The 23,323-nt window shown below is 36.2% G+C and overlaps 1 protein-coding gene across 9 annotated transcripts in view; it reads right to left on the bottom strand.

Moving 5' to 3' along the window:
• Positions 1-23,323, bottom strand: part of GTF2I (general transcription factor IIi) — a 144,140-nt gene that overhangs the window by 44,106 nt on the left and 76,711 nt on the right. For 4 of the 9 annotated variants that reach the window (XR_010934837.1, XM_067705947.1, XM_067705946.1 and 1 more), the window contains 5 exons: positions 20,660-20,714; positions 20,122-20,165; positions 11,474-11,551; positions 2,795-2,854; positions 712-768 (listed from right to left, as the gene is read on the bottom strand). Coding sequence is in view for 8 of the 9 variants with exons in the window: in XM_067705947.1 (XP_067562048.1) it covers positions 712-768; positions 2,795-2,854; positions 11,474-11,551; positions 20,122-20,165; positions 20,660-20,714 (294 nt within the window). In the remaining variant the exon portion in view is untranslated. Of the gene's footprint in view, positions 1-706; positions 769-2,794; positions 2,855-11,473; positions 11,552-20,121; positions 20,166-20,659; positions 20,715-23,323 lie in introns of those variants that run through there. The other 5 variants (XM_067705941.1, XM_067705944.1, XM_067705942.1 and 2 more) reach the window with 3 other exon arrangements.

Here is a 23,323-nt window from a genome sequence, read left to right as displayed (position 1 = left end):
TCTTAAAAAAATAAGGCTTGACACAACCAGTTTATGTGAGAAATAATAATTCTAAAACAATGTCCAGTTACCTTAACCAGTTATTTTCCTTGGGAGAAATCTACAAAAATTCTTTTGGAACTATCTAAACGGCTTAGCAACAGGAAGCCATTCTGCATGGTAACCGTTTAACTCAAGATTCCAATAACTAAAAAAGCTGTACCATAGTTGAATATCCATTCAATCCTACAATCAAAGGAGGATGGCTGGCTAAGAGACAAGCAGTCCACGGAGTGGCTGTGGATATAAAAATGAGCCGAGAGGAGATCTTTCTTTCATTAATCGTATGGAGAATACATTACCCTACTTAAAAAAATGGTACTAATAGTATGTTTTAAAATGAAATATGAACAGAGCCAGTAATAATTTTAATTCTAACTATTAAAACCATTCTTTCAAAATATGGCAAAAAATGACCAAGAAAAAATGGGCAGCATTTTGCATCACGAAGAGTTGTACTTACCACTTAAGTTTTCCTCCCCATATGCTCTATTACTCAGTATAGTAAAAGAGGTATATTAAATATCATCTTAGGACTAAAAAAACAACCTGTTGGCTAAGAAGGCATACCATAACAATCATCATTTCATTTCCAAATAAGGTGTTTTAAGGATAATATTCTCTATAGTACAGAACAACAAATACAGCAAAGTAATAATCCCTTTATCTAACCTTCTGCTGGTACTTCCATTTCTGTTCCTTCATTGCCCTCTGAGGAATGATGGCTTCCTAAAAAGAAAATATACCACATATAATAAACCAATAAAGACTGATATTGGAAGAAGAGATACTAGGTAACAATGCAAATAATAACATGAATACAAACTGATTCCTTAACTCCTTAGCAGTTAATACAAACAATGTTATCTAATTCAGAAAAACATGTAACACTTCTGTATGAAAGCTCAAAAAATTATTTTAAAACGTAAATATATAGATTAAACCGAAGTAGGTTTGGGGATTTACTATTAGTTACTGGAACTACACAATATAATTACTGATAGATGTTAGAATTTGAGAAGTAGAATAGTATGTTTCAAAGTGCCATGCTCATCTGTCAATGACACACACACAAAAACACACACCAGAGTAAATTTCTTCTTTGCTCATAGACTCTATCAAGGCTAGATAAACAAGTTCAGGTTGGGCTGTGAAATGTTTCCTGCTTTCCATTTTTACTATGGTGGAAGCTATGGAAACTCAATCCCCATTATTTAATCAAAGTTGCACTTAAAGGAAACTCATAAGTTAAAACTTAAGATACTACCTTTAGTCTCAAAAGCATTTTAATTCAGGTAATATAATCTGCCTGCTTCTAAAAACTGGAACATAAAGCAATGTATCAGGTTAGGCAGTCAAAAGGTAAACAGGCTCATCCTACCAGAGAAGAAGCTTTACTCATAAATAGGAAAGAAGTAATCTAAAACCCAAGAGAGCCAATTAGGACAAGTGCCCAAACTGCCCCAGAATATTTATCCTGTCCTTAAATGTCTGAGCTACTAACATAGAAAAGATTGAAAATCACTGCATTCGTGTATAAATAAAAATATATTACCTATAAGGAAGAATAAAGCACAAAGCGGGAGGGGAAGCAAAATCAGGTCTATTTTGTCATCCATTGGTAACTAATTAAAGAAACTATACTAAAGGTACAATTCCCAGACACAGGTTTCAAATACACTTTATCTTGATTTTTAAAGAGCACTGACTACAAACACTGTCCCTCAGTGCCTAGCACCTCTGAATTTAAAGTGCCATGCAAAGACAAAATGTTTTTGGTTTTCAATGTCTAACTTTATGCTGCTATAATTATCTTGGGATTCTTTTCCACTTATTTCATGTTCTGAAAACTCACCTGAGCTCAAAACACTAGATAAATCTATAAATCTGTAGCCATGAATTATTTCTTTATTTAACTTCTTAAATACACTTTATCAACACACAGCCCCCACCCCCCAATTAAACGTTAACATTTGAATTTATGGAGCATTGGGTTCTTTGACTATAATGCCAAAGAAACAAAAATGTGAGGTCAAAACAATGAGAGATAACGGAGAAGAGGCCAGTACTTAAAAAGGCAAGATTGGGTAAGAATAAGAAAAATTAAGGTGATTGTCCCACCCGGTCAGAATATTACAAGAGTATTATGTAAACAATGATTCTACGTGTACTTTTTGTTCTTTAAAAATCTGAAATAAGCAATTACATTTATATTAAAAGTATAGCTAAATAAAATAAATCTTATGAGCTAAAAGCCAGAATAGACAGAAGTAAAGTAAAAGCCATCACAAACAGCCTATGATCATCAAGTTAGGGAACACTACACAGAAATTCCCAAAGAGGTATTCAATCAATAAACTTAGGGATTTACAAATGATATCTTACAACCTTTCTAAAAACTAAGTATCAACATGACCTTATTGATATTTACATTACTAACTATGCAATATAAGCCTTATTTCTGACTATTCTGATATAAGGTATAAATGTGTACTTTACCTTAAATATGAAAGTGTGTCATGTACCCATTTCGAGATTCATTACTAGATTCACAAAAGGGAAAATTGGTTTTGAAAAATTGTTGCTTGTGAAGTTCATTTATATGTTTAAAAAAAAAAAGGCCAATACATTTCTTTTTCCTTTTCCATTTAGAAAAGTAATAATACAGATATAAATACTAAAACACAGTCTGTCCAATATAAAGAAACATTAAATAAGAACAGTATGTGGGAAAATGGAAGTGAAAAAGTTATACCTTGCAAAGACTTCGAAAGGGGGAGTTTGTCATCAACATCATCAGTTTCAGAAGGGCCTGCTTTGGGATACAAAGATAATACTTCAAAAGTAATCCCAAAAATGTATTTTGGGTCACTTCAGCAAACAAATTTGGGCGAGAGATATGGAATAATACAGCCTTTTCATGAACAAAAAAGGCAAAAAAAAAAGAAAAGAAAAAAAAAGACTGACAAAATGAATGGTGTCAATTTATGGTCTTAGTGAATGGAAAAGGTGTATTCAGATAAACTCATATATAGACAGTCAAAAGAAATTTTGAAAATGACTAACTCGACATGAATTGAATGGGAACAATATGTCTAAAATGGTGGATATGGGTAATGTTCATGACAGCAAACTGCAACTTTTACTTCATACAGATTATAAGGGCAGATATATCTTACAAGGTGCATTTGTTTCTTCCTTACCAAATATTTGGCTTAATATTTTGGCATACTAAACAAAAATGCAGAATCAAATTGTTACACCTTCCTCAGAACCTCTAAAATAACGCAATGAACCTATCAATAAGCTTGAATCTCCACTGAAATAGAAACATGACAATTAATTCAGAATCCTCCCTTCCTGAAGATCCATAAACGCTTTTTAATAACTTAACGTGGTTTTTCCGAATTATTAACATACAACGTATTTTGTTGTTAATTAAACCTTCACAGAATACTATAGATTTTGACAACACACCTGCATGTATTATGCTTTTAGTGAAAGTAATAGATTTAAAAGAGAACAAAACATTGTGTTTTCAATGACTACTTAACATAAACATGTCCTTGCATTAATATGAATACAAACCACTTCACTACCTCTGAATATTTTTTGGAAAATAAGACTTTTGAAAAGCTTTGCAAATGCATGACGGATTTCACGAAGAGGCACAAAACTACACATTATAAATAAAGGACACAGCATAGAAGAAAACAATTTCATAGAAAATAGAAAAATTATTTGTATTTGGAATCTCAACTAAGAGCAAGATGATAAATGAAAGACACCTGAATTCAAATGCCAGATTCACTGCCTCCTAGTCATGTGATCCTGGGTAAAAATATACAGAAGAAATAAATTAAATGATAGCTAATGTACTAACTGACTTCTAAATACTGCTTTAGCTGCTTTTCCACAAGTCTAGCTATGTATCATTATCGATATTGTTCTGTTCTAAATTATTTTAATTAGGTCCTCTTTAAGTCAATAAAAGTGTATTTCTTAGGATTCCCACTGTATAGAATTTCTATTTTAAATAACATGCTTATTATTGACTTCTAAGTTAACTAATTACATTATATTCGGGGAATTCTTTAAGGCTACCTGTGAACAACTATAAAGTCAACTTTTGTAAAAGATCCATGTTTTGTAAATAAACATTTATTTGCTGGGTAAAGAGTTCTGGATGTACAACAACTAGCTTATGTTTGTAAATTTCAGAGTTCAAATACTCTATTTACCATTTATAAGCATTCATCATTTGTTAAAATCTCCCACATGACTCCATTTACAAATTTATCAATTGTATCAAATTATATCAATTCTTTATTTAGATTTCTGAGGCTACATTGTTAGGTATATACAAATTAATGATTATCCTATTAACTTAATGACTTATTAGTATATAAATTATATAGTCTTACTCTTCATATTTGTTATCTTTTTCTTTTTTGGCCTCAAATTAATATTACTAAACTTGGTTTCTTTTGGTTAATATTTGCCCAGCATACCTTCACATATCACTATACTACCAAATTATGTTGTTTACTTTTAACCATACATGTTATAATAGCAAATGACTTGGACTCTGTCGTAAGATCAGCAGCACACTTCACCCGCACAACTCCAGGAGTGTCTAACAGTCACTGCAGACAAATCACTTTCCCAACGCTCACATCTGAGAACATCTTAGAGGAAAACTGACAGGTACACAGAGATGTGTCCAAGCCTATTTTGGAATACCGAAAGTTTTGGAAGAAAACATAAATGATTTTAAGTGCGAGAATGGACACATGAACTTCAGCATAATCACACAGGTAATTGTCGCAATGATAGTACTAAATTTGTACGTGACAAAAATAGGTCAATCTCAAAAACTTGTACTGAACGACATACAAGAACATATACAAAACACATATACAGTATGATACCATTTGAGTCAAGCTTAAAAACAGAAAATGTAACACATAAAATGTAGGTGCCTGGATACACATACAAAGATATTTCCGTGGGAATGTATATGCATTTAAAATATAAAATCGTTATCAGGAAGGACAACCCTCAATTTCAAGAAAATGGTTAACTCAGGAGGAACAGAGAAAAAACTGGGAATTGGAAGGGCCTAAAGAAGGGTGTCAATAACATAGTTAACATGTTATATCATGTAAGATTCAGTAAACATGGACAGATGTATATTATGTTTGTGGGTTTTAAACATTTCAAAAAAGCATTTTAGAAATACAGCCAGCCATCTGTATCCCTGCATTCAGCATCTGAAGATTCAACCAACCATGGATCAAAAATATTGGGAACAAAAAATCCCAGAAAGTTCCAAAATGCAAAATTTGAATTTGCAGCATGCTGGCAACTATTTAGCATTTACATTGTATCAGGTATTTAAGTTATCTAGAGATGATTTAAATAAAGTATAGGGGTGGGCGTTTGTAGGTTATATTCAAATACTACACCGTTTTATATAAGGGACTTGATCATCTGTGGGTTTTGATACTGGGGGGGTGGCCCTGGAACCAATCCCCCTGTGGATACCAAAGGATGACTGTACAATACAGCAATGCAAATAATGGACCTACAAGTACACCCAACAAAATGTCTCACAAATTACATGTTTACAGAAGAAGCCTGATACATGCTGACGGATTCTATTTATATGAACTACAAAAACAAACAAAACTAACCTAGGTTATTACAAATCAGGACAACGGTCTGCACTGGAAAGAGGCTGCCAGGAAAGGAGTCCAAGGGAAAAGGAGCTTCTAGCATAGTGATCCCTAACAACAGATCTTCAGAATGCATGAAGCAAAGTGAAAGAACTGGAAGGAGAAATAGACAGAGGCAGTTGGAGATTTCAATACTTTTGTAGTGGATAGAAGTAAAGAGAAATGCCAGTGCAGATATAGCAGGCCTGAATGACCATCAAACAACCTTAACAAAGCTGAAATAACTGAAATTATACAAAGAATGTTCTCCAACCATAATGGAAATAAACTAAAAATCAGTAACAAAGCTACCTGACAAGTCCACAGGTATGTGGAGATTAAGACTACACTTCTACAGGGAATTCCCAGGCTGTCCAGTGGTTAGGGCTCTGCACTTTCACTGCCGAGGGCCTGGGTTCGATCCCTGGACAGGGAACTAGGATCCCACAAGCCATGCAGTGCTGCCAAAAAAAAAAAGAAAAGACAAGACTACACTTCTATGTAAACCAGAGGACAAAGGGGAAATTAGAAAATGTTTTGAAATGAATGAAAATAACCAAAGTTTATAGGGTGCAGTTAACTAATGCTTAAGAGGGAAGTTTACGGCATTAAGTACTTATATTGGAAAATATTTCAATGATTTAAGCTCCCATCTTAAGAAACATAAAATAAAACCAAATTAAAATTAAAGCAACCAAAAAGAAAGAAAGAAAGAAACGTAAGAGCAAAAAATCACTGAAATTTTGTAAAAGCTAGATCTTTGAGGAAGAAAGAAAAAAATTGAGAAAGTTCTAGAGCAAGAGCAATGGTTCTCCACTGGAAGTGATACTGTCCCCAAGGGACATATGGCAACGTCTGGAGACATTGTGGATTGTTACAACTAGGGAGATGCTACTGGTATACATCTAGCAGGAAGAGGCCAGGGAGGATACTAAACATCCTACAATGCAGACCATAAGACAGATACTGACAACAATGAATTGTTTGATCAAAATGTCAACATTGCCAAGTTTTACGACAAAGCCCTGAGTGAGCTAGAATGACCAATAAGAAACAAACAAAAAGACACAAATCACTATAATTAAATTACTACAGACCCTGCAAATGTTAAAATTTTAAAAAAGAAAGAAAACTTAAGACAAAGTAGACAAATTCCTTAAAAGACACAAACTGCCGACTCTTAAGAAGAAATCTGTAACCCGAGCAGACCTACAATGATTAAAAGAAATTTTAAAATTAAAAAATGGAGCAAATTTTTAAACTTTCCATTAGAGAAACCTCAAGGTTCAGGTGGATTCATTGGCAAATTTTACCAAAAATATACAGAAATGGAATAATATCAATTCTACAAAAAAATTCTTCAAATATATCATTTCCCAATTCACTTAGGCCAGTATTACCAAAACCAAATAAGGACATTTACAAGAAAAGAAACTTCTAACTAGTATCTCTTAAGAACATTTGAAAATGTTCTTAAGAGATATTAGTCAGAACCAACATTTGAAAATTAATGTTGATGACCATTTTAACAGACTAAACGAGAAAAATGATGTAATCATCTCCAGAGATACAGAAAAGACCTTTCACAAAATTCAACAACCAATCACCATAAAAGCTCTTTACAAACTCTGAACTGAAGAAAATTTCTTCAATCTGATGAAGGGCAACTACAAAAAACCTACAGCTTTCACAGAGAAAAGATTTCCTTCTACAACTGCAAACAAGGTAAGGATGCCTACTCTCACTACTATTCAACGTAACACTGGAATGTTGAAGAGCTGGTGCAATTAACACAAGAAAATGAAAGGGAAGAAATAATACTGTCTACTTACAAAATCCCAAAGATTTTTTTCCCAAATAGTTGCTATACTAATAAATGAATTTTAACTAGGTCACAAGATACAAGGTCCGTATGTAAAAGCCAACTGTAGTTCTACATATTAGCAATAAAGTTGGAAACTGAAACTGTAAAAGAACAGTACACCATTTACAATAACACTGAAAAACATTAAATACTTAGATATAAATCTTACAAAATATGTACAAGACCTGTATGCTGAAAACAAAGCACTGATGAAAGGAATCAAGAAAGAACTAAATAGATAAGATACATATATCATGCTCATGAATCAGAAGATTCAATATTAAGATATTCAACCTAAATTAGTCTATAGATTCAGCACAATCTCCATCAAAATCCCCACGGTGGTGGTGTGGGGGGAAGGCGGAAGGACTTCCCTGGTGGTCCAGTGGTTAAGACTTCGCCTTCCAATGCAGGGGGTGCAGGTTTGATCCCTGGTTGGGGAGGTAAGAAGATCCCACATGCCTCCGGCCAAAAAAACAAAACATAAAACTGAAGCAATATTATAACAAATTCAGTAAAGACTTTAAAAATGGTCCACATCAAAAAAAATAAAAATAAAAATCTTGGGCTTCCCTGGGGGCGCAGTGGTTAAGAATCCGCCTGCCTTGCATTGGCAAGGGACACAGGTTTGAGCCCGGGTCCGGGAAGATCCCACATGCCGTGGAGCAACTAAGCCCATGTGCCACAACTACTGAAGCCTGCGTGCCTAGAGCCCATGCTCCACAACAAGAGAAGCCACCGCAGTGAGAAGCCCACGCACTGCAACAAAGAGTAGCCCTGCTTGCCGCAACTAGAGAAGCCCGCGCGCAGCAACGAAGACCCAACTCAGCCAAAAATAAAATAATTTAAAAAAAAAAACTCTTAAAAAAAAAGAAGCCGGGCTTCCCTGGTGGCTCAGTGGTTGAGAGTCTGCCTGCCGATGCAGGGGACATGGGTTCGTGTCCCGGTCCGAGAACATCCCACATGCCAAGGAGCGGCTAGGCCCGTGAGCCATGGGCGCTGAGCCTGTGCGTCCGGAGCCTGTGTTCCGCGACGGGAGAGGCCACAACAGTGAGGCCCACGTACCGAAAAAAAAAAAGTCCCCACAGGGCTTTTTGAACAAATTAATAAGCTGATTTTAAAAATTTATATGAAAAGGAAAAGGAGCTAAAATAGGCAAAATAATGTTGAAAAAGAAGGATAATTTTGGTGGACTCTCACAATCTGATTTTAAGACTTATTATATAAACTATAGTCCTCAAGACAATGTAATTTTGGAAAAAGATAGAAACAGATCAATGTAACAGAATATTCTCGAGAAAACTGACAGAGATGTAAAGGTAATAAAATAGAAAAAGAACAGTCGTTGGGCTTCCCTGGTGGCGCAGTGGTTAAGAATCTGCCTGCCAATGCAGGGGCCGTGGGTTTGAGCCCTGGTCCAAGAAGATCCCACATGCCGCAGAGCAACTAAGCCTGTGCACCACAACTACTGAGCCTGTGCGCCACAACTACTGAGCCTATGCTCTAGAGCCTGCAAGCCACAACTACTGAAACCTGTGCACCACAACTACTGAAGCCCACGTGCTTAGAGCCCGTGCTCTGCAACAAAGAGAAGCCACCCCAATGAGAAGCCTGCAGACCGCAACGAAGAGTAGCCCTCACTCGCCACAACTAGAGAAAGCCTGCCAACGCAGCCAAAAATAAATTAAACAAAACAAAACAAAAAAAAGAACAGTCATTTCAACAAAAGGTACTGGAAAAACTGGATATCTGTATGCCTTAAGTTTGAACATGGTATTCTGCACACTATAAAAAATTAGGTCTAAACCAATCACAGACCTAAATGTAAAACTATGAAAACTTTTATATGACACAGAAGAAAATCTCTGTGACACTGGGTCAGACCAAGATTTCTTAGCTATGATAGTTAAGCACAACTCATACAAGGGGGAAAAAAAAAAAAAAGCACTAAGTTGGACACCATCAAATTAACCTATTTGCAAATCACATCACAAAGGACTTTTATTCAGAATATACAAAGAATTGCCAAAGCTTAATTATTAAGAGAAGTACCCAAACTGCATGGACTGTATCTCTCAGCCTAGATGAAAAACTAATAGTCTGGCTCCCACCTTCTTCAGCTGCGCTTAAAATATTATCATTTCAGCAATCTTTTCCTCTATAAACATCTGATTTCCACTCACTACTTAAATCACTCACACTCCCTATTTCAAAGGGGGGAAAAAAAAGCTTCTATAATCCTGCCTAGTAACAGCAAAGTTAAAAAAGGCAATACCAAAGATAAAGGCAGACATTTTATTTTAAAAATTAAATATAATGTGCTAAAAAGATTTTATTAAACAATATTTATTAAATATGTTAGTAAGGTACCAACAACTGCTATAAAGGCTAAATATTTCCCAAATTTTTAACTTTTTAATTAAAAATCCTCAGAATTAACCCAACCTTTTAGCCATGTGATTACTAACATCACAAGCAATAAAATATTCAAATCTGACAGATAAAAATTATGAAATTCAAATATCTGTATACAGATATTCACATGATTACAAACAGAACAAATTTATTCATAACTTTTTTATAATACTCCAGAACTGATAAAGCCTTATCTTTTTAAATGAACTAAACCTATTAAGCAAAGGCAAATTAAAACCAAAAAGAGGTATCATAAGACATCCACTGAAGTGGCTAAAAATAGTAATGCGGACCATACAAGTGCTGGTAAGGATGTGGAGCCACTAGAACTATTGTCCCCGCTTATGGAAATGTACAATAGTAAAAGCACAGTGGAGAACAGCTTAAATACCTACCATATATCTCAGCTATTCCAGTTCTAGGGATCTACTCAAGAGAAATGATGGCGTATTTCCAAACAAATGTTTCAGCACCTTTACTTTTAATAGCCCCAAACTGGAAACAACCAAAATGTCCATCAATAGACAGAGGGATAAACAAATTGTGGTACAGCCGAGCAATGGAATAACAGCAATAAAATGGAATTAGCCGTCGATAAATGCCACACTATGGATGAAATTTCAAAACAATTATGTGGAATTTAAGAAGTCATAGCTCCCCACCCCAAGAAAACAGTACATACTTTACGCTGATTCCATTTACATAAATTTCTTAAAAATGCAAATTAATCTAAAATTAAAGAAAAGAGATCAGTGGTTGGCTGGGGAGGGCTGTGAATTACAAAGAGACTCAAGGGAACTTGAGGGTCATGGACATTATCTTGACTGCAGTGAAGATAGTTTTATGGGTATATACATAAAACCAATCAGATCTTATACTTTAAATGTTTAATATACTTTATGCATCTATAAAAATTAAACTTACCATGAACTATAGATGTTCTTCTAAACTAAAACCCATCAAAGCATAAAAGCAAACTGCATTGTGAAATTATGACCTTTAATTCCCTCTTGATAATCAAGCAGCTACAGAACAAGATGATAAATACCTAAAATTAATGTCTTATCTTTTATAGATTTTTAACATAGTGATAGTGCAAAGTTATTTTTATTGCACAGAGATATTAAACGTTTAGAAGACCTCTTATACCTTGCAAATAACTGAAAATTCAAATTGAATTCTAAATTGTGCCACAACTTTTGCTTGTCCTTTTAAGAATATGAATGACTATTTAACATTTCCCCTGTAAACTGAGTTTATTTTAGTGCCCCATTTTTGAAATCTATTTTATTTCAGTGATAAATTACAAGTATACATGCTAGTCAAGGACCAAAGGACCAATCAATAAAATAGTATCTAAGGAATTCGGGCAATTAAATAATTTTAATTTTAACCACCAATAACTTCTGGAAAGAAAAACTGTATTAAACAGTATTACCTTGAATGTTATATTGATAGTAATCAGGATCTTCTGATTCTTCCTTTACTGTCACAGCTGCCATTTCCAGAGAAATGCCTGTAAAAACAAATTATTTTTTTAAATTAAATTATATAATTACACTTCAGGGCATTCAGACAGTATAGGGAAATCCCTTCTGCCCTCCTAATAATGCAGAATAATGCATACATATTTTAAAGGCTTTCAAAAGACAAAAGTTTGCTAGGCGTCGTCAGGAGGACAAAAACAACCTAAAACCCAACCTAGACTACTATTACTAGTAGTACTAGTGGTAGTACTAATAGTACTACCAACTACTAGTGTCGTAGTTTTAACCACACTACTAATATTCTGGGATTATTTAACGCTAAATTTGTTCTCCAACAAGTTCTGATCTTCGCAATTAAAGAAAATTAGTCACACCCTATTTTCACTCAATATTAAAAATATTTTTATAAATCACTGAAAATCACCTGCAAACATAAATTTTAATAACTCGCTATTCCAGAGTAAATATGGCATAACCATTTTAATAATGAGACACATTAATTTTCCCCCCCTCTTAATATATCCCTTTTTTAACAAGGGTAACAAACCATACCTTTCAGCATAACACTTTGCCCACAATGAGGATAAATAATTTGACGTACACCTTTGTGGCCAGATATAAATGAGTGCATATTTTACAATTCCATGTAGAGGAAGTTCAAAATTAGAGAAAAGAAATTTATGTTGTTAAAACTCAAGTAATGTCAATTATCCCTCAAGAAAGCTGAAGAAAAATTAAAATGCACAAGCCTTAGGTTAAAAAAAAAAACACTCAGGCAAGCAGTTGATTTTGGGAGGAGAGTAATGAGAGGGGGAAGACCTTCTTGGGGTGTTATTAATGTTCTGTATCAATGAATGTTAGGTTACAGGCGTGTGTACTTTTTATTTATTGAGCATATATACACTTATACTTTGCATACATTATACTTCAATTAAAAGTTTTAAGAAAGAAGATTCTTAACCAATTCTTTAATGAATTCTTAATAAAGACATATGCCCCATATATTCAAAAACAAAGAGCCCTTGGCTGGGGAGCCTCAAAGGGTTACACAGGAGGGGCTTTCAGAAATGAAAGGCTGATTTCACCAAATGATTGCAGTTCCTACTCTCTCTCTTTCTCATCTGCAATGTCAGGAGTAGATGATACTCTCAGACAAGTTTAAGAAATCAACAGTGGATGGGTGTATGTACACAGTTCAGACTAAGATATCAGCTATAATCATACCAGTCCCATCATGGACTTAATATTGAGCTGGTGCTATGTGACTTTAGAAGGTTTGTACAGAGTATTTTCAACTGAAGAAATACTTCAAAAAGAGAGTTAGTTTGATATACTAATAAAGGACATTTATCCCTGAAGCCACAAGCAAAGAAGGGGGTTACTCTATGGACAGCAATCACCAATGGAAGGTTGGTTTGCTGCCAGAAGATGGTGGTAGGGAACTTGTCTGGAAACCCTGGGATTCTGTGGGGTGTCTAGTACTTCCATGCTCATTAGCAGAAGTTAATAGAAAATCAAAGCAAACAAAAAAGGCAGATCCATTGTGGAATGAAGGTTTGGGTCACCTCAACCAGGTAAAGAATCTTACCAGATAGGGTCCTGGCTGAAGGCAAAGAAAACATAATATAATGGGTAATGAATTAAGAAAGGTATGAATTTTTGTGACAAGCTGCAGAAATGGGGACACTGCATGTTTTCTTCCTTGTTATGAGTATGTGTGTTTCTGTAAATATTATATGTTTGGTTATATTAACTATTCTCTCTTCTCCTTCCCATTATTATTTTACAAAAATTTTGTTGGAGGTTTCCTTTGCCGGTTAGCCTTTAGATAAGAGAATAAATAGGTTGGGGGTATATTTGAGGAGTAATTAACATAGCCCATGACTGGGTAGTAAATTAGTCTCCCAGAGACGGTACAATGACTATTAGAACAAGGGCGAAAACGGTTCCCTCTGTAGGAAGGGAAAGTTGCATCCCGTCAGATGGGACCGTTGTTTAGTTGTTACATGAAGGTTTAAATATGCGGAGGTGTGTGTGGATGCCATGTAGCCAAAGGGGTAGCCTGCGTGAGTCATTAAGCTGCTGCCTCAGGTCCAGACCTGCCCTCTTAGACTCTTCTGACGCATGGACTGCAAAACAGTTGGTTCCTTGAGAATCTCTGCCACAAGGGAATAGAGTAAGGAGGCTACAAGGCTAGAAGACGGAAAAGGAACTTGCATCTTTCTTTTGGCTTGCTGCATCCTGTTCCCATCAGGGTCACTCACTCCTTGGTATATTCCTTTAATCTAGTGAAAGCAGACCCTTCCCACAGCAACACCTGGATCCACCTTACAAGTTTCCCAACACAACCAGAACCAGTTTCAACATGTCCCCCACATAACACCAGTACCATCCAAACAGCATCCCACCTTAGAAATCAGAAGCGAAGTTTTAGGGGTGACAGCCAATTCCTTGAGTCACTACTTACATGATACCTTAGTATACAGTCCTTTTTATTACAACTAATTAATCTGTAAATTTTTTCCATAATAATAACTGGTATGGTTCAAATAACTGGTATGGCTGTTTTCTCCTAAATAGACCACAACTGTTATGCTCAAGAAATATAAAAAATAAAATAAAATGGAAATTTTAAAAGAAACTGCAAGAAAAGTTAAGACACACATACACACAAAGGAATATAAAGACAAAGCGTAAGGCAGAAAAAATAAACCTCTATGATAGTGATATGTACTATTATATCTATAATTAAGATGGATAAAGAATTCCAAAAATATGATTTTTCTCCAGTCAGCATGTTTTTTTTTGGATGCAAACTATTCAGGAAAGGAATATATAAATAAAGGGGAGAAGATCTGCGAAACGGTGATTTCAGCACAATAAACTAAAAACTAAACCGAAAATCGAAATTTCCTGTGACATGGAAAAAAGGGGGGAAAGAAAAAAACTTCTGTAAAACAAAGAGAGTAATAGATTCAAATACTTATTCCCAAAAAGGAGAATTCAACAATGCCTGTCTTGCAGACCTCCCTAAAAATAACATACATAAATAGGTCTCATTCATTCACTCACATATACTCATACACACAGAGTTCTCTTTCTCCTTACCCCACCAATTCATTCCAAATGCCATTAGATTACGCTGACCAAGATAGGCAGCTGCATCGGGGAGGTTTGTTGGTCCAAAGCAGGATAGCAGAATGAGACTATTTATATGAGGGGGGAGAGGAAACTGAGTAACAGGTCTGGGAGACTGAGACAAATGGGGGACAAGCATGAGTGGAGTGGTGACAGCCCAACAAAGAATGTCGGAGTGTCAGCAAGGCAAGGAGGCTGGCAATAAGACATGGCTTAAACGAAGTACATAAACATACTGAGAATATCTGGTTGCTATGATTCTAACTGCGACAAAGAATACTCTCTAGGAAAGGGAGGGAAAAAACCTTGGGGTGTCAAGAGTGGAACTGAAGATATGGGCATGAAAAAAACATAGATGTAAATGGATGTACGTATGTATAGAATTATGTGTATGTAAATACGAATAAACAGATACCCTGGCTTTGTCCACTTAGAAGCAATGGCATCCCAACTGCAGTAAGAACATCTAACACCTAGGTTATGGTTTCTTAATAAATAACACTCTCCACAGTGAGGAACCAGGGCTGACTCTAGTGCTGGATTAGGGAAAGAATAAGATGAACCCTAACAACCTTGCTTAGCAAAAAATTAACAGTTCTCTAAAAACAATGGGGATATTTACAAACAAGGACGGACACGGGGGACATCTTGAAGTGGTTCCCAATGGCCAAAGCAAGGACTATTTGCAAATCAAAATAAATAATGATAATAATGAATTGTAATATACTGAATAAGACAGAAATATACTATAAAATAGAAAGAGTGTACTCTAATATACATGAATTAATTTCAAGTGCAAGTTTGATGAGTGGTATATATTTCCATAGTCTTAGAGAAACTCCCATGAATATAATAATTACAAAGGAAATACAATTAATATAAAGAAATTACAGTGGAGAAGCCTAGAAAAACTAACTCTGGTCACATAAATAATATCTTCAGTAAAGGGATAAATAGGAAACAACTTCCATCTGATATGAAAGGAGAAAAAAAACACGGCATCGTTTCTGTGCTATTTTTGCAAAAAACGCATTACATGAATCTAATCATGAGGAACTATCAGATACTTCCTTCAAAAGTGTCACGGTCATAGAAGACCAGAAAAGCCTGAGAAAGCTGAAGAAGCCATTAATGGGAAAACAAACAAACCAACAAACCCAAAACCTGAAAAGGGTTTGAGAATTAGGAGTAATTTATCTTCCTTATTTTGATGATTATATTGTAGTAATGTGGGACAATATCCTTGCTTCTAAGAATCACACGCTGAAGTAGCTAAAAGAGTGACAGGGGAGACACTGCTTTGGGAAAGATCCCTGGTGTTCCTGCTGCACACTAAACACACCTGGTGTTCTTGCTTTTCCCTCCTCACCAAAAAAAAAAAAAGATAGGTATCACATTGGCACAGGAAAAAGGTCCTTATGTTATACATGCAGGTTTTTTATTAGCTTGCAATAATTTCAAAATGTAACATTTTTAAATACAAAGTTTAAGGCATTACGATATTGTTCATTTCTTTCATCACATCTAGCTTTTCTCTAGCTAACAAGTAGTCTGTCTTATAGATACTTGTGCATCAGTGGATACAGACCTATTGCCTCACTGTGTTCAAAGACAACACAGAATTCACTAATGGAGTTGCGGGTTAATTGCTCTTTTTGCAAAGCAGCAATGGGTCAAAGAACATGTGCATCTCCAAATGAGAGATATTACCAAAGTATCCTCCATAAGACAGCAATAATTATTACACACATCAAGAATTTTTTAAACTGCCTGTTTCTCTACACCCTTACTGAGCCTGGGTATAAGCAGAATTTAATGCCTGCCCATCTGCTGAGTGCAAAACTTTATCTTTCTTGGACTTGTATCTCCATTTCTTTAACTAAACTGAGCATTTTCTCTTGAATCTTTGGTCATTTATTTCTTGGATTAGCTCTTTGTAAGTCAAGTAAAACAACCCTTTGTCATTTGTCTTGCAAATAGCCATTCCCTGTTTCTTACATGTCCTTTGATACATTTTGGCTGATTCTGCCATACAAAATTTTTAGAATTTTTCCCTAGTCAAATTTTATTGCTTAGAAAGCTTTCAAAGGATTATTAAATTTTTTTTCAATCACTTTTAATCTAAGTTGTTATTGTCTTTTTAACACTTTAACACAGACTTTTTAACACTTCTTGAAGTAGAATAGATTATGGATGTTTTGTTTTTAGGAGTTTTCTAGTTGATTCTCTTTAGTGTTCTGTATACATAATCATATCACCTGTAAAAGTTAATGGTACCCTGCATTTTCTAATTACTTACTCTTATTTGTAATGGTTTGGTCATCTGGAACACTGGTAAGAAACATGAGAATGTGCTAGTGTCTTACGAGGAGTGCTTCCTGTGGTTCACTATTAAACACGAGGGGGTGGCGTTTACAATTATACATAATATTCCACCCAATCATGTTAAGAATTTCTGCTGCCTTTCATCATCTACCTAAATGATATATTATTTGTAATTAGTTCAATAACATAAGTGAATTAAGAGATTTTTCTAATAAAATAATCCTCGTGTTCCTAGATGAACTCTAAATCTGAAATTCACTGCATAAGATAATTTCTGAAGTAATCCAAGAGTACAGCAAAAGCCCCACAGTGACAGGCCCTGCAACAGTGAGAATTCAGATGTAACACAACGTAATACCAATTGGCATCCATCCTCTGCAAGAGGTCGAACAGGAGACATCATAGTTTATATGTGCCTTTAGTAAGAAAAAACTGTAAAAATCCATTTTTTCCTTACCAATCACCAAGACTAATTTAAAAATATATCCCTAGTAATAATATGGTGACCTTTAAAAATGATATATTATTTTTAAAAGATGAAGTTGCTTTCATTCTGACTCTTATCATAGAAACAGAGTAACAATAAATTATCACAATGAAATTGTAATCAAGTCAGGAAGACCTGTATGTTTTTAAAATAAGCAAAAATACTCTGCCCTAGAAATGGAACATGGCAAGAAAGCAACATTAAATGTCCAAGACAATGCTCAGTTCTAAAAGAACCTGAATAGTAAAAATCAATTTACCTCTATGATAAAAGTGGGAAAAAGGGAAGAAGTATTGGAAACAAGTGGTAAAGTAAGTATATTCTCATTTTCCATGTTAATAGGCAACAAATTAAACCAAACCTTAAAACTACATGAAGGGCTTCCCTGGTGGCACAGTGGTTAAGAATCAGCCTGCCAATGCAGGGGACACGGGTTCAAGCCCTGGTCTGGGAAGATCCCACATGCCACGAAGCGACTAAGCCTGTGCACCACAACTACTGAGCCTGCGCTCTAGAGCCTACATGCCACAACTACTGAAGCCCGCGTGCCTAGAGCTCCGTGTTCCACAACAAGAGAAGCCACCGCAATGAGGAGACCATGCACCACAACAAAGAATGGCTCCCGCTCGCCGCGACTACAGAAAGCCCGTGTGCAGCAACGAAGACCCAATGCAGCCAAAAATAAATAATTTTTTTAAAAAAACCTACATGAAATACAGTATGGTACTGGCCTAAGAATAGGCATTAGAGTTCAGGGGAATAGAGTTGAACGTGCAGAAGTAAACTTCGTCAATTGATTTTTGACAAACATGCCAATAAGGCAATCCAATGGAGAAAGGGTATCTTTTCAACAAATGATGCTTGGACAACAGGATATTCACATGATAAATGTGATAAATGATAGATAAATTTAGACCCTTACATCACAACATGCACAGAAATTAACTTAAAATGGCTCTTAGACCGAAATATAAGAGTTAAAACTATAAATTCAGGAAGAAAGCGTAAGTATAAAAATCGTTATGACTTTAGGTTGGGCAAAGATTTTCTAGATGTAACACCAAAGGCAAAAGTGACAGAAGAGGGCTTCCCTGGTGGCACAGTGGTTGAGAGTCCGCCTGCCGATGCAGGGGACATGGGTTCCTGTCCCGGTCCGGAAGGATCCCACATGCCGCGGAGCGGCTGGGCCCGTGAGCCATGGCCACTGAGCCTGCGCGTCCGGAGCCTGTGCTCCGCAACGGGAGACGCCACGGCGGTAAGAAGCCCGCGTACCACAAAAAAAAAAAAGTGACAGAAGAAAAACTTGGAAAACTGGATCAAAATTAAAAACTTCTAGGCTTCGAAGGACATCATTAAGAAAAGAAAAGCCACAGGACTTCCCTGGTGGCGCAGTGGTTAAGAATCCGCCTGCCAGTGCAGGGGACACGGGTTCGAGCCCTGGTCCGGGAAGATCCCACATGCCGCGGAGCAACCAAGCCCGTGCGCCACAACTACTGAGCCTGCACTCTAGAGCCCGCGAGCCACAACTACGGAGTCTGCTCGCCACAACTACCGAAGCCCACGCGCCTAGAGCCCATGCTCCACAACAAGAAAAGCCACCACAATGAGAATACCGCGCACCACAATGAAGAGTAGCCCCCGCTCACCGCAACTAGAGAAAGCCCGCACACAGCAACAAAGACCCAATGTAGCCAAAAATAAATAAATTTATAAAAAGAAAAGTATATGAAATAGTATGAGCATGACATATAAAAATAAAGAATTACTAAGCAATACTTTGTAATGGGAACGGATCTAAATATGGGAAAAGAATCTAAAAAACGGGATTTCCCTGGTGGTCCAGTGGTAAAGAATCTGCCTTCCAATGCAGGGGATGCGGGTTCCATCCCTGGTTGGGCAACTAAGGCCACGTGCAACAACTACCGAGCTCGCGTGAAGCAGACTAGAGCCCACACACAACTAGAGAGAGACAGGAAAAAAAAAAAAACCCCGCACACCACAACTAGAGAGAAGCCCGCACGCCACAATGAAGAGCCTGCACACCTCAACAAAAAAGATCCTGCATGCCGCAACTAAGACCCAACACAGCCATAAAAAAAAAAAAAAAAAAACTGAAAAAGAGTGGATATATGTGTATGTTATAACTGATTCACTTTGCTGTACACCTAAAACTAACATTGTAAATCAACTATACGCTAATAAAATTTTTTAAAATAAATAATAAAAATGAAAATAAAGAATTAAATACCAAAAACAGCTTAGAGTTAAAGACAGTTTCCCTGGGGAGTAAAAAAAAAAAATGGGAATGCAATGGGAAAAGGCAGAGTCAAGACGATGATTATTGTAAAAAGCACTATAGGACTAGATGACATTTATTATTATTATTCCTGTGTAATTGGAAAAAACTATTAATAAATTTTGTCTATAAATGTGTAATTAGCAATGAATTTCTAGCTACCACTTTGTCAAACAAATTACTATCTTGGGGTTTTAGTATAATACAGTAACATTAACGACATCACCTTTGGAATAAATTTGTTCTGTCTACTTCTCACCAAAGCAATAAGTAATGAGTCAAAATACAACCTTCTACATTAAGGAAAAGGCTTCTTACATTTCATAATTGAGTCTAAAAGCACAAGTACATACCAGAATCTTCTGTGGGTTCAGTTTTCACTTTGATGGGGCCACAACTGAAAGGAAAAGAAGCCCTGATGAAGTTCTGCATTGTGAGGGCCACTCACACAGTGCTCACATGTCCTGGAACTCACTGTATAAACTCATTCACCTGACCAAGCTCAATGCAAAACTGACTCACTTTAAAATTTACATATTTATTTCTTGCATAAATAACCTGTCAACTGAATTTAGTACTTTAATTCCAACCAACCATATGGGAGGGAAAAGTATAATAAAACAACAAAGCAAAACCCGTCTTTTTACTATAAGGCCTTCCTACTCACAACGTGGCCCTCAGACCAATCACATCAACTTCACCCAGGAACTATTACCATTCAAAACTAAGTCAAAAAGTACATTTTCACAGGACCTCCAAAGGATTCGACTGCATTATTAAACATTGAGATGTGTGACACAGTGTTTTTTAATATTCTAATACCTCAATAATCTAAACACTAAAACTTGCTGAGGTGTAGAGGTTCATTAGTACTGATGAGATATGCTTTACCTTCCACCTGGAGATAGCATTGACCTTTCAGCATCTGTTACCGTCACTCGAGCACCTATGTACAAAGAAAATTAGATTTAGATTCTTCCAGTACTTGAAGTATGACTAATATTTTCAAAGGTCCTAAATACAGAATGACCTGGGGAAGGGAGTTCACAGCTCTGGGTCATCAGAATGAGTATGGTGGTAGTTTTAAGAGTGTCCTTCGTTCTCCCCTATAAGGAAGGTAAATAGGGATGATAATCATCTAACAGCTTTTATCCCCTCAACCCTCCAGAACCCTCCCTTTAATGAGAAAGCTCTTATTCTTATCAGTGAAACAAATACACCAATACACTATTACTGAATAAGACAATACCGATGTATAAATGATGCCAGATTTCTATTAAGAGTAGATCTGGATCAGAAGAACTGGAAAACAGTAACTGCTAACAGATACAGTGTTCTTGAGGTGATGAGACAGGGTGATAGTTGTACGTCTTATAAATATCCTAAAACCCACTGAATTACACAACATAAAATAGGGAATTTTATGTTTGTGAAAATAAAAGAGGAAAGACTGACCCCCCCCACCCCGCCCAAATGATGACAAAGATGTAGAACAACTAGAATTCACACACTGCTGGTGGGAGCGTAAACTGGAACAACCACATTGAAAACCAGTTTGTCAGTGTCTTAAAAAGGTAAATATGTAACTAACTACCATATGATCTCACTATTCCCTTTCAGGTATTTACCCAAGAGAAATGAAAATATATATCCACATAAAAACCTGCCCTCAAATATCATAGTGGCTTTCTTTGTAACTGCCAAGAAATGGAAACCCAAATATTCATGGGCAAGTGAATGAGTAAACAAATTGTAGTATATCTATACAGTGAACACTAATCAGCAATAAAAAAAAATAACTACCGATACATGAAACATGGATAAATCGCAAAACAAGAAGCAAAACAAACAAAAAAGAGTACATACTGTAAGGTTCCATTTCTATTAAAAAAAAATCTAGAAAATGCAGACACATCTATGCTGATGACAAGAAGATGAGTGATTGCCTGGGGACGAGGCAGAGAGAAGAAAAGAAGAATTACCAAGGGGTGTGGTGTGAGGAAGCCTGTGGGTGAACGATGTTTCATTACCCTGATTGCAGTGATGGTTTTCACAGAATATTCATGTGTCAAAACTTAACTGTACCTTTAAATAAGTGTAGTTTACTGTATGTCAATTGTATCTCAATAAGCCTGCTAAAAAATTTTTACACTGGAAAATACAATCCCATTACAATTGCAACTTTTCAATTACTTTGAAAGCTGGTAAGGCAAAAGACCTGAGTCATACAAACCCACCCACTTGGACAACTCATTATTATAAAACACCCTATAGAAATATTCTTTAATTAACCACCAGGCCCCAGTGTTTCAGAACAAGTTTCTAGAATCAAAGACCTCATAAAATACAAATAGCAAACTAAGGATACTTAGTTTACTTAGTATACTTAGAGTACTTCAGGGAAAAAAATACTGATCACAAAAAAGTGAATTTTAATTTAAATATGACAAATAAATCTACGCTTTTTCAATCTTAAAATGGGCATATACAAAAACCAACAGCTAACATCAGAATGGTGAAAGCCTGAATGCCTTCCACCTAGTATCAAGAACAAGGCAATATATGCTATGGCCACTGTACTCAATACTGCACTGGACATCCTTGCCAGAGCAACAAAATTGAAAAATAAAAAGCATTCAGATTGCAAAGTGAACTATCTTGATTTACATACAACATGACTCACTGTGTAGAAAGTCCAGAAATAAACAGGGTCGACTAAGTTGCCAAAGCAATTCCATATACTACAGGGACTATATACTTAAAATGTGTGAATTTTATGGCATGTCAACTATACCTCAACAAAGCTTCTAAAATATTAATCTTTTCAGGCTTCCCTGGTGGCGCAGTGGTTAAGAATCCGCCTGCCAATGCAGGGGACATGGGTTCGAGCCCTGGTCCGGGAAAATCCCACATGCCACAGAGCAACTGAGCCCGTGCGCCACAACTACTGAGCCTGTGCTCTAGAGCCCGCGAGCCACAACTACTGAAGCCCGTGTGCCATAACTACTGAAGCCTGCGCGCCTAGAGCCTGTGCTCTGCAACAAGAGAAGCCACCACAATGAGAAGCCTGCACACCGCAACAAAGAGTAGCCCTCGCTCACTGCAACTAGAGAAAGCCCACGTGCAGCAGCGAAGACCCAATGCAGCCAAAAATTAAATAAATTTATTAAATATATATATATATATATAAATCTTTCCATCATGGTGAAAATAACAAAGGTTACTTATCAGAAAACAATATACACTTGGGTGTTTATATATTATTTTGCCCTTTCATGTTTACGTTGCTTAAGGGGTTGCCAATGACAACGGTTATTTCCTTTTAAAAGTCTCAAATAACCCTGGCTCCAAAGGGTACTAGTCTTCTAAATATCCCTTTTCCCTTCAAATGGAATGTCTGGCCTTCCCAGAAGGAAGTCCTATTGAAATTCTCTTCTTTCTTCAAGGACCCATCTTAAGTGCACTCTTCCCCATAAACATCTTCCTGGGCTTCCTCCAACGAACTTCCACTAACCATTCCTACAATGTGTACGCTGTGCTCTCCTTGTGGTGACT

The sequence above is a fragment of the Pseudorca crassidens genome, chromosome 15 (genome assembly GCF_039906515.1).
Source record: "Pseudorca crassidens isolate mPseCra1 chromosome 15, mPseCra1.hap1, whole genome shotgun sequence".
NCBI lineage: Eukaryota > Metazoa > Chordata > Mammalia > Artiodactyla > Delphinidae > Pseudorca > Pseudorca crassidens.
This window is presented reverse-complemented; position numbering and strand designations above follow the sequence as displayed.